The following is an 11,784-nucleotide window of genomic DNA, read 5'->3' on the forward strand; positions in this document are numbered from 1 at the left end:
TCTAAGTATTTATATTTTTTTATTAATAACGTAATAGTACTCATTTTTTTTTTAACTCTTAATATTTCGTTTACTATCCCTTTAATTTAATAATCGTCTGATGTGTTTCTTATTAAATTATTTACACAAATTTTCCTTCTTGAAGTTTTATGGAAAAATCATAGTTGTAGATATTACATTGTATATTTTAATGCAATGAGATATAAGTTAAGTAATAATTATTATCATTAATAATAAAAAAATATATTAGCCATGATCTTCAAATTCTTGTTCTTCATTCTTATTGGTACATTGTTACTGAAATAAAAATCCTAGTCACAGTTAAGATTTTGTATCTTATTTTTTGATGATACAAAAATAAAACTGAATAATAAAAAAATAAAAACATATGAGATGTTGTTTTGTATTTCGCCAATTTCTTCTTTGCCATATTCTGTAATTAATCATACAATAAATTATTAGAATCATAATTTAACATATTCAACAAATGAGCTCTTATGGATAAGAACATTTCCAAAATTGCAATTTTACATGAAAAACCAAGAAGGTTTCAAAAACAGGATATTAACAATTGGTTTAATAACTATTATTTTTTATTTATTAACCCTTGGGCACTTGCGCCACGGAATGTCGACGCACAGGTGCTTACCATTTTTTTAAAAATTAAATTATCCACAAATGTTTTAGTAATAATTCTTATACTGCCTATCTAGGTGTTCTAATATGAGAAGAAAGTAAAATTGCTTAGTTTTATGATGTTCAGAGAAACTAATCTAAACAAGCTACTGACATAAGCTATTTTTCACACCATTATCATTGCATAAACTATCAGGTCCGAGAAAATACAAAAAAAAAAAGTGATTTTTAAACTTATGTGCTTTCTAATAGGAGCCCCTTTACTTACATAATTAGAGATTTGATACATAACTTCTATTTATTCTTTTTTGTCTTCTGAATATAGAAATTCGGACAATGCCACTTTCTCTTCTACTTCACTATCATACATTTATCAGCAAATTCCCCATCCATATTAGATTCTTCTGCTGCAATATACTTCTCATTTGTCATTTTCATTCTAAATATTCAATGATGGAAATTTAATTTTAATAAATGTATAATACGGGGGGGGTCTGGGTTCAACCCCCCTAGAGCCAAGCAAAAAATTGTGAAAAAATGATATATTATAGGTATTTATTGTATAATTGTTACAATGTTTTTGTAAACCGTTTTCAAAAACGTTTGAACTCCCAGATTAAAATAGTCAAAATAAACAAAATGTATAAGTAAAAATTAAAACTATTTTTTGAAAGTATATAATTTAGAATTTACAATTTTATCAAAGATAAAAATATAAAATGCAATTTTGTACTTTTAAATTAAGGGACTATTCCAGAAATTTCGTTATTTTTTTAAATCGAACTATCGAGTTTTTTTTCGGAAAAATATTCCATCAAATCACCTAATTGGTGGGAAAAAAGTTGTTTATTATTTTAAAAACATCTGGTTAGGTAGTATTATTTTTTTACAACTCCCCCCCCCCCCAGAGCAAGATTAAATATACGCCACTGCAATTATGATAATTTCATCTTTGCCTTCTTGTTCAAGAGCTATTTATACGCAAGTTGATTAATATTCATAATACATATCACCACATGGTAAAATAAATTAAATGCATTTATTTTTAATAAGTAAACACTTTAATCACTTCTAATGTCAAATTATAAATCATTCATACCATAATATTTGTATATTAAAAATGTTTAAGAAGATTTGATATTTTCAACAAATTTTGTCTCTATGAAATTAAATGAAAAAAGAAAATTTCTGTTAATAAATAAATACAACTTAAGATAAAATTTATTTAGAGATGTACTAAACAATTTTTTTTTTTTACATTTTTCAAACTATGACATATTACTATTTATTTGTTTACACCTAAACAAACAAAATTCAAGGTTAGGTTATTAAACAAATTATGCAACCTAACTTGTATAATATACTCAGCGTATAGTAAATTTAAGTGACAAAGCATATAATGTATTGGATGGTTATTCCCATGGAAGGAACGGTGGGTAGGAATGTAGAATAAGAAAAAATTTCTAGAGAAGTGGGATTGAACACAAAAGGAAACCATGTCTGTGCAGAAGTCAAAACGAATACTCTCCTATGCAGACATGAGTACACAAGAGTAATATATTTTAGTTTCTACACAGGCATGCTCTTCGTGGAACATAGGATAGTATGCCGTATGGACATGATTGAACAAACAGACCTGATATCTAAATTACATTTTCCTATATTTGTGCATTTGCAGATGTTATAATGAGAAATTGTAACAATAATACTTCTTTTTCCATATCTGGAGAAGAATTACCCTGCACAGTAATATCTAACGATCATGTCGGTTTATTTGGTCATGACTCATGAGTATGGGTACCATACCACTACTCCATACTCCTGTAAAGGAGAAGCTAGGAATTAAGCAGAGCTAAGAGACAGGAGTAGAAGTAAAAACTCTAGTATCTCTTTGAATAAGATCTTTAACGTTCTACGCACAGTGACATTGAAGTGATAGTCAAATGACAGATGACTTAAGATAATAACCTAGACTTTAACAACAGTGACCTATTTAAAGAGCAAACTATTGGGCTATTAGGAATAGAATAAAAGGGCAAACAATTTCAGTAGACAAACATAATGTTGCACTTTTAAACATAAGACAAGTTGATCCCTTAATCCAATTGCAGAGAGTAGAGTTTAGACTGTGAAAAACAATAGTCATCAGGAAAATTTACTCGGAGATATATTTTAATATTGTCAGCAAATAAAAGAACTTTTGCAAATGAGAAGAACTTTATAATAGAGTTTACAGAAGTATAAGAAATAAAGGACCCGAGGATATATTTTGATTGATCGGAAAACATCAATAAACTGTCTACTAGCGGTGAGATGTGATCCAATCAAGAAGAGAAGTGGGTTGCCAACACCAAGAGATTTTAAGCATCAATAAGAACACTATGGTCAACTATGTTGAGGGCTTTTAAGAAGTCTGTAAATATGTAGTACATCCATTTTAAAACCACTTTCAAAGCTATCAAGAATGTAATAACTAATAAGAATATTATTCTCTAACATGGTCCTATTAAGCAGTAATCTTAGCTTTATACCTACGTCTTTAAATATGTTTTTCTTGCCATAGAAAATAATTATTTTTACTTTTATAAAATATTAGAAGTCAAATTACATTCTTATATAGACACAGCGTATATTAATGTTAAATTTAGAATCAAAAGTATAATCTTACTGAGGTTTTAGTGTTGAGTTTTCTTATTATTATAAGATACTGGGTTATACAAACAAAGCATTTGTTCGCAATGGACCAGGCCAGTTCAACATTTTTTGTTTCTTTGATGTATTGCTTTTTGAAAAATTCTCGATACTTCAATTTTTTCCCCATCATCATTTCGGATATAATGACCTAAACAAAGAAGTACAAATATAATTTTATTTTAGATAAACACTAAATAACAGAATACTAACCTTTCTGCAATTTTTAAATAAATTCCCTCGCAGTAGCATGTTGATCGTTATCATTACGATAAAAACCTGATGTGGCTGTTTTCAATAACATTCTTCAAAATAAAACTTGAGTATAAGTCTAACACTTTATTGATAAAAAAAACAAGAAGTGTAAAATATACCACGCAACCTAATACAAAATAATTTCTATTTATCATCCTCATTAAACTTAACGGGCCTTTAGGGCCCAACGCTGCCATCATGGGACGATAGTCATGAATTTCTATTTATATCAGCACAAATAAATAAAAAATAAATTACATACGTCGTTTGGATACATTTCTAAACTATTACTAAGAGCATATTATTCCAATTTATTTTAGAACACGAATTAACAATAGTGTAGGTACTATAAAAATAAAAAATTAAACCACAAATCAAAATATTATAACAACACCACTGCCAAAATAATAAATATTGACTATGGTGGTTGAATGCTTGTTGTGATAACTGCGATTACATAAAATAACACAGAGATATACACCGTTTACCAAGACAAAAAAATACACCTATGTCAGGAACTCGGGAAAACAGCAATATGACTACTTAAGTTCTCGGGCAGCCTTGTATTTCTTACGAGAAAAAAATATAAGCAACTGTATAACTTAATTATACACATTGCGGGCCTATGTATTTTACCATTGTGATTAAAGCAAGTTGTAATCGATTTGCAGTTTTCACAGATCTCTAACAGCTACTTGGGTTATCATATGATATTATTATTTATTTGTATTGATAACACAGATTCGATGAAATCTGGTAAAAATTATTTATATTCTGGTTTTAATTTTTATTTAATCTGTGTTGAGGTTGTCAACGTTTATAATATAAATGAATTATTTTTTGAATAAAAAAAAATTATTTCTGCATTACATAACAATTAATATTATATTGAATATTATGAAGATTTCTTGTGTGTAGGCTGTAACAAATTATGCGAACTCTGAATTGTTATGGTTGATGAGATGTCTCCGATACTCTTGTTATTCCGTTTTTGTGCTTGACCAGTGTAACATTTGATACATTTTCCTCTACCAGTCGATGTAAGTAGATTTAGTTTCACATTATACAGTGTCATATCTAGGCACAATATGCAAAAATATTTTCCCTGTGCCTAATTTTTCAACATATTTTATCGTAATCTATGTATAAATAATATCCTATAAATCTCAAATTCTTTTTTATACCTTAATTAATGTACTGCAAAGCAATTATGCTACATTTCACTTTCCCCTTCGGTATTTTTTAATATTAATCTTAGAGTCAAGTTGACCCTATTATTTATCGCTGTCTTGGATATTATAAAACTTTTTTATTTTTGTTAATTTTTGACATTTTCATGTCTTAGCTCTGGAACATAACCCTGGCAAATAACCGAAAAAAGCGTTACCAAAAGAGCGTAACGAAAAAAGCGTTACCAAAAAAGAAATGGGGTTGAAGATGAGGTTAGGGGTGAGAATGGGAATGGGGTTGGGGGTGAGAATTAGCCGGTACATAATCGAAAAAAAGTGTTACCAAAAAAGCGTTAAGCTGTCACGCGCCTCAAGGTAACAAAAACTACAAAGCGACGACGAAAGACCATTTCGGATCCATTTCGAATGTTAATCTGTTACGCTGTTATCTGATATGAGATAAGAGATATGTTGTACATTCAACGTTCAAATTAGGACTAAATAATAAATTCAAAATAGTTTAATTCTCTATGTTAATTTACTTTTGGCCAGAAACTTGATTGTACATAATTTTTTATCTCCTTGGCCTTATGCTGTAACTGGAAGCTCTATGTAATTTTTTTTTTTTTAATTATAATTCCACAACTTATCTAAATTTATACGGTACTTCAACGAGACATGAAAATGCTCTTTTGTGGTTGCAGACTCGACTGAAAAACTTTTTAACTATATTATTTAAATATCTAAATTAGGTTAATTTGAGAAGTTAATCAAGTGTTATAATTTGGGTTCAAATTTTGAAGGATTCGAGTAATTTAATTTTCAAAGTTTGAATAGTTGTAAAATTATATACATTTTGAATAAAATTGCAATTCTTACTTTAATTGGTGCAGAGGAGTGGGAAGAAATTTATTTTACTGAAAACCATTTTTTGCCAGATCAGTGTTCTTGACACTAATTTTGAATCTGAAGTCAGATATTGGGGGACTCTTCTAGTTAAAAAATTACAGCCACTTGAACTTTAAGAATATTGCTGCACGAGACGACCGCGGCCCCCCATGGTGGCAAGCTCTGGAAGCTGTCATGTTCCCTAGAAAAAAAAGTGACCACGAAGGGTGGGGGCATAGTCGCATCGACCATTAGCTGTTACCTTTATCTACCTCTACATTGTTTTATTTCATCGTTAGCATTTTAACTTAAGTAATTACCTACATTAGATATTTCTTATACCTGTACAAAAAAAACATTGTTGTGCTTAACTTTTTTGCTATTTTCAAATTCTTTTTTTTGTGTTTTACTGTTTTATCAATAAAAATAAATAAATTTGTTTGTTTTTAGTTTTGTACTATGGCGCTTCATAGAAAAAGTTCTTCTGGGTCTAAACCACAGCTAAAAGAAAAAGTTGTGCAAATATATGAATCATTTTTCAGAGTAAGTTAAAATAAATATTTTTTTATAAAGTTTATATCATGTAGCTTAAGCAGAGATCTCAAAGGGCCAACCCTGCCATCATAAAATGGTTATTTTGTAAAATTAGCATCCATGACAAGTTGTCAATCATTAGCTACTAAGTTTGAATATAATTTGTACAAATTTTAAGTGTTATAATTTATAACTGTCTTTCCAATAACAGGGTGAAGATATTGTAAAAGATAATGAAAACTTTTGGGATGAGTTTTTTCTACTTAAACCGAAAGTAAATCAAAATTAATTTTGTTGGTCTATGTTAAAATATTTGTTAATTTATATATTGTTTACTTTACATATTTTAGACTTCTTATATTGAATCAGAAATTGAGAAACTAACTATTGATCAACTTATTTTATTGCAAGACAATATGCGAATCCTGTTACTCAAGTGCATTGAAACATTTGAACAGGAACATCAACTACGAATAATATTTTCTTTAAAGGTAAATTTTTAAGTGTATTAGACTTCATATTAGTATTAAAAACAAAAATTTATGTATATAAATCATTATTTTCTTCCAGTTGTCAAACAACATTAGGCCTATGTACAAGAATAATTAGGTTAACATACATATTTCTATTGGTCGGGCGGGGTAAAACATTTTTCATTACAAATATCGTTTAATATTTACAGTATTGAAAAGTTCTATGAAAAACGTCTTATCTAACGTATTCATGTTTATTTTCCACTATCGTCAATATTGCTGTGCAAACTGTCAAAGTTGTTTGTTTATATACCTCACTCAACTTTATTTTTGATTACACATATATTTTGTTTTAATTGAAGTATGGCTAATTTTGAAAAATCAAACTTATTTCAAGACTTATTAAAAGATTTGGGTGTACTTCTAACAGAAGATTTTGAAATTAAATTTGTTCTTAATTAAATATAAATGATTGAATGCTAAAAGAAAAATTACACACATTATATATTTTTTATTTTCATTATAAAATTAAATAATTTGTAATTTTTATGATTTGTTTAATAAGTTGACCTCTATGTAAATAATTAACTTATAGTTCATGTTACAAGTATTTTGCTAAAGCAAAAGAAAAGACAACAAACTAGTTTGAATATATCATATTTATCTTTGATTAAAAATTACAATAAAATATAAGAAGAATAATTTTAGCTTCGGTGGGGAGCTGAGAAGGTATTGTTTTTACAATGATGTGTTTGTATTTTTATTATTTTTTTGTGGCTGGACCCACGATATCTCGTAAGCCGCTGAACCGATTTTTTTGTGTAGCAACTCTATAGATCAGAAATCATACCTGAAAGGTACTTTATCTGGCTAAAAAATTTTAAAAGGCAACCCTTCCCCATCAAAATCGAAAAAACACCCAAAAAATGTACACATTTTTCAACTTAAAATTACAGTGCTCTATAACTTTTTTAAAAATATTCGAAAAAGTTTCTAATTTATATGAATTGTTTTTCAAACATAGTACTATCGATAAACATTAACAAACCCCATAAATATCATAAACGCTTTCTCCTAGAAGGTATAGAATTTTTTTCTTTATTTCACTTTTTCAAGCAAAGTTATAGAGATTTAGATCTGAAAATTAAACCGAAGGTAGATCTAAAATGGAACTATAACATATACAATTTTCTCAAAAATCTGTAGTAAAATTTTTTTTTTATTAAGGAAAATCCTCAAAAATAGGGTAAATTTACACTTTGACCGTAGTCAGTTTCTAGGTTGCTATGTGTGAGTGAATCAACAGTCAACAGGTAACGAAAAGATTTTCATTATATTGTTAATTACGATATATGGGTAGCTATGACAATACATATGTTTATAGACAGACGATCAACCCTTATCATATCCACTCTGCACAAGACTAAATATTAAATTTTAAGTACATTATTGTTGGTCCCACGATATCTTCTACACCTATTTAACTGGTTTGAATATACCATCCACAGATTTGCATTGAAGTGTTTATTTAAAAGTGATTTTATCACTTTTAGTTATAATAAGATCTGTAGAACTGTGACCTCTCCGTTACCACTATGCCCCAACCCCACTGTACTGGCTTTTTTTAGTTTAATAGTAAAATGTAAAATTTGGATGGAGCTTGTATTGATAGGTAACCTATTTTATAATGTAAAATACATTTTTCTTTGTCAACAACCATCATACTATAAAACAATGTACTACGACAGCCAACAGGATAAATCATGGATATTTCAAATTTATATTGTAATTTAACTCGTTTCCTTACCTAGAGCCCGGTGAGGAGCGTATACCCTGCTGCCAACATTGACAACCGTCATGTTTTTACCCTGGATTATGAGTATTGAATAAACATGTAAAATATTTTATCACTTTTAGTTATAATAAGATCTGTAGACCTGTGACCTCTCCGTCCCCACTGTACTGGCTTTTTTTATTTATTGTTTATACATATGTATATGTATATTGTTTATTTTTGGTTACTTTTGAGTAGTAGTAGTCTTGATAATATATAAATAGTTGGATATGTTTTATTTTTATTTTAGACGTTGACAAGTATAATAAGCAGTTTTTATAAAAAATTCAGAATTAATCGAACTTTTGATTTTACATCTATTCTAGTCACGCCGAAAAACACAGATGTTGTTTTTGAAAATTTATTGACAAAATGCAATTTAATGTTATGTGGTAAATTAATTACTAATATGTCATCTATTATAATATAATATTGTGATATGATTTATCTGAATAATTTTAATGTAATCTGAATAATAATGTCAAATGTATGTAATTCTGTTTATAGAACCTAAATGTATTGTTGTTAAAGATTTGTGCCTACAGTTTTTACTAACTATTGTCACTGGAACAGATAATCTCAATGAAAACATAATAATTCGTCACTTAATGACGAGTAGTATTTTTGAACCTTTGATTGAAGTAAAAACGAAATATAATTATTTATTAAATATACATTATATAGTTACTATATTATGCATTTTATAGATAATGTCAAATAACATTTACCGAACATATCATGGTTACGACACAATATTGTTGTTAACATTATTAATGAATGTGGAAACTGATAAAAAAACTAATCCATATGTTGTCAAACTGTCATTGCTTGACAAAGAAGATGTTTTAAATGGTTATAGCCAGGTAAAAAATAATTTTTTCAATCGCACCATAAATATATTTAAAAACAAAATTATACTGACTATATTTGTAGATTATACGTTGGTCATTAAAAGAAATTTGTCGACAATATCGATCTGATGAAGTAGCACAACAGTCAAATAATACATGGTTTAATGCATTTACAAATGTAGTTAGTAATATGCTGTTCTTGCCAGAGAGTAATGAAGAACATACAATTGAAGTCCCCAAAGGAGTAAGGTATGATCATGATAATAATGTTATTTTTTTAATTGTTTTTATTAAGTTAAACATTTTAGATCAATGAGTGGAATACTTATTGCTTTATTCAAAGCTGTACATTGCAACCGTAACTTTATGACTACATTAACATATTGCCATATTTCTAACGGCTATGAAATGCATCCAAGCGTTATGCAGCAATCAGAGTCTGAGGCCATGGCTAACTTAGATCTCAAACCGCCAACAGATAATCAATTTTCCAATCTTCTAGTCACCTTCTTTCAATATTGGTAAGTTATTAAAATAATGTTTTACCTTTCTTAGTTGATTTATTTTTTATTTCTGATTACTAGCTCGATTGTAATGCAAGATACAAAGACTGAAGCTAACGCAAACAATTCATTGTTATGTTTTATAATATTATCGAGCATTACTGATGACCAGTTTGCTAACTCTTTAATGCATGATGTCAACTTACAGTTCAAAGTTGATTTATACCGATCGTCTAATAGACGATATATGTTTGTACCCGATAAGTCATCAAAACCATTAGCAGCTGCACTTTTAGGTACTTAAATAATTAAGAAATTGTAAGCTTTATTTATGTTAAATATTAATTCTAGATTTGATGATTGAATTTATGCTGGGACACATGATGAAAAAGTTACCTCTCGAACAGTACATGAAATGTATAAGCATTATTCATCGTCTAATCTGCTATCAAAAACGAAACAGTGTGCGTTTAAGCTACAATTGGAAAGATTTGTGGAGTTCTCTAATTATGTTACTGAAATTTTTAATGACTTATGAACATCAGCTTTCTCAAGAGATGAATATTTTTGATTTAGGAATTCAGGTATAAAATAATTTTTAACAAAATGTTTACATTATTATTACATATACTATTGCCATCTGTAAAAAACAAATTAGATATAGGCGTATATACGGATGTATGTTGTATTTACAGATTGTTAATATATTTAACTTATTCATTACATATGGTGATATGTTGCTACCATCACCGAGCAGTTATGATGAATTATACTATGAAATCATTAGAATGCATACGGTATTTGATAACATTTATGTACTGTGTAAGTGTTTAATATGTATCTATAAAATAATCACTATTTTAATTAAAATAATGATAAAACAATCCTTAATGTAGCATCAAGAAACTCATCAACGTTAGGTGAACACAAAACATCTGCTACAAAATTAGCCAACTCTTTAATAAATATCAGGTTAATATAAGTTAATTGTTACATATAAAATTAATAATTAAAAAATAACTTTATATTTATTTCTTTAACAGAGCCATCATCAACCACTACATACCGAAAATTGATAATTGGCTTGAGAAAAATTCAGTTAGAACACCAGTTGGTGAAGATGTGAGTAAACATCATACAAGTGTATATACTTTAAACAAGTCATTTATAGTGTAGTAAATTTAGTCAAAATTAATATCTGTGGTCGCTAAAAGAGTAGTAAATATTAAATTTTATATTAATTTACCATAAAGAAACTACTATTATATTATCCTAATTCACATTTCAATCTCTATCAAAAAAAATTATTTTTCTTAAAATTTATGAGAAAATTTTATGTACACCTGGTAAAATAATATTATGTTTTGCTATATAAACCTGCTAGATTTTAGAAGTGGTCCGAAATAATTATGATACATTAACACTGAAACTGCTTGATTGTTTGGGAAGTGTTGATTCCAACAAATCAACTCATGATCTATCAAGTGTTATGCTTATCAAGCTAATGGTGAGTACTATCATTGAGTACATATATTGTAGTATACAATATATACTCAATGGTACTATTAATAAAAAATTGAAAACATATCATTTATATTCATTTTTTTCTCCAGACGAGTAAAGTTATTAAAGATACTCGTCAGTCATTGAAACACACAAACATGGATTTACAACAAGTCTTGCAAAATTTCACATTGTACACTAACTAGATTATTAAGTACATTCAATAATAACAGTATTATGCCATGTTTTAAAAACTATTTTAATGTGATCAAACGTAGTTTTTAATATAACTAAGGATTGTGCTATTGTTTTAGTCAATAAAATTCTAAATGGGAATAATATTAATTTATTTAATAAATTTAAATAAATATTATTATAGCATGGTATTTTATTTAACTATTTTTTTATTTTCACTTACATGTTTTAATAGTTGTATAGTTTTATCTT

At 27.9% G+C, this 11,784-nt stretch overlaps 1 protein-coding gene and 1 long non-coding RNA gene across 3 annotated transcripts; one reads left to right on the forward strand and one right to left on the reverse strand.

Moving 5' to 3' along the window:
* Positions 1–255: 255 nt before the first annotated feature.
* LOC126844949 (uncharacterized) lies at positions 256–4,242 on the reverse strand. 2 transcript variants are annotated; one of them, XR_007686659.1, is made up of 4 exons: positions 3,541–4,242; positions 3,305–3,478; positions 905–1,075; positions 256–433 (listed from the first exon to the last, which is right to left on the reverse strand). It is a non-coding gene; the product is annotated as an uncharacterized LOC126844949 (long non-coding RNA). The 2 variants fall into 2 exon arrangements; XR_007686660.1 differs by lacking the exon at positions 905–1,075 and having other exon boundaries at positions 3,541–4,237.
* An 82-nt stretch (positions 4,243–4,324) lies between these two features.
* LOC126844937 (armadillo-like helical domain-containing protein 3) lies at positions 4,325–11,738 on the forward strand. Its single transcript, XM_050583447.1, has 16 exons — positions 4,325–4,622; positions 6,090–6,182; positions 6,385–6,447; positions 6,524–6,664; positions 8,731–8,872; positions 8,988–9,121; positions 9,188–9,343; positions 9,414–9,580; positions 9,640–9,852; positions 9,916–10,130; positions 10,186–10,418; positions 10,530–10,656; positions 10,731–10,806; positions 10,878–10,956; positions 11,219–11,341; positions 11,448–11,738. Exons 2-16 carry the CDS (start codon positions 6,099–6,101, stop codon positions 11,541–11,543), a joined length of 2,049 nt encoding a protein of 682 aa, XP_050439404.1. The 5' UTR covers positions 4,325–4,622; positions 6,090–6,098; the 3' UTR covers positions 11,544–11,738.
* Positions 11,739–11,784: the final 46 nt, after the last annotated feature.

This window comes from Adelges cooleyi, unplaced genomic scaffold (assembly GCF_023614345.1).
Source record: "Adelges cooleyi isolate 19-005CV unplaced genomic scaffold, UGA_ACOO_1.1 ACOO_flye_CR_arks_rails_tigmint_CR_PRNA_651, whole genome shotgun sequence".
NCBI lineage: Eukaryota > Metazoa > Arthropoda > Insecta > Hemiptera > Adelgidae > Adelges > Adelges cooleyi.

Excerpts from the sequence above, each read along its gene's own strand:
- LOC126844937 (XM_050583447.1), top strand. The coding sequence starts at position 6,099 with ATGGCGCTTCATAGAAAAAGTTCTTCTGGGTCTAAACCACAGCTAAAA. Across the intron at positions 9,581-9,639 it reads GAAGTCCCCAAAGGAGTAAG|ATCAATGAGTGGAATACTTA; the intron begins GTATGATCATGA and ends TAAACATTTTAG. Across the intron at positions 9,853-9,915 it reads GTCACCTTCTTTCAATATTG|CTCGATTGTAATGCAAGATA; the intron begins GTAAGTTATTAA and ends TCTGATTACTAG.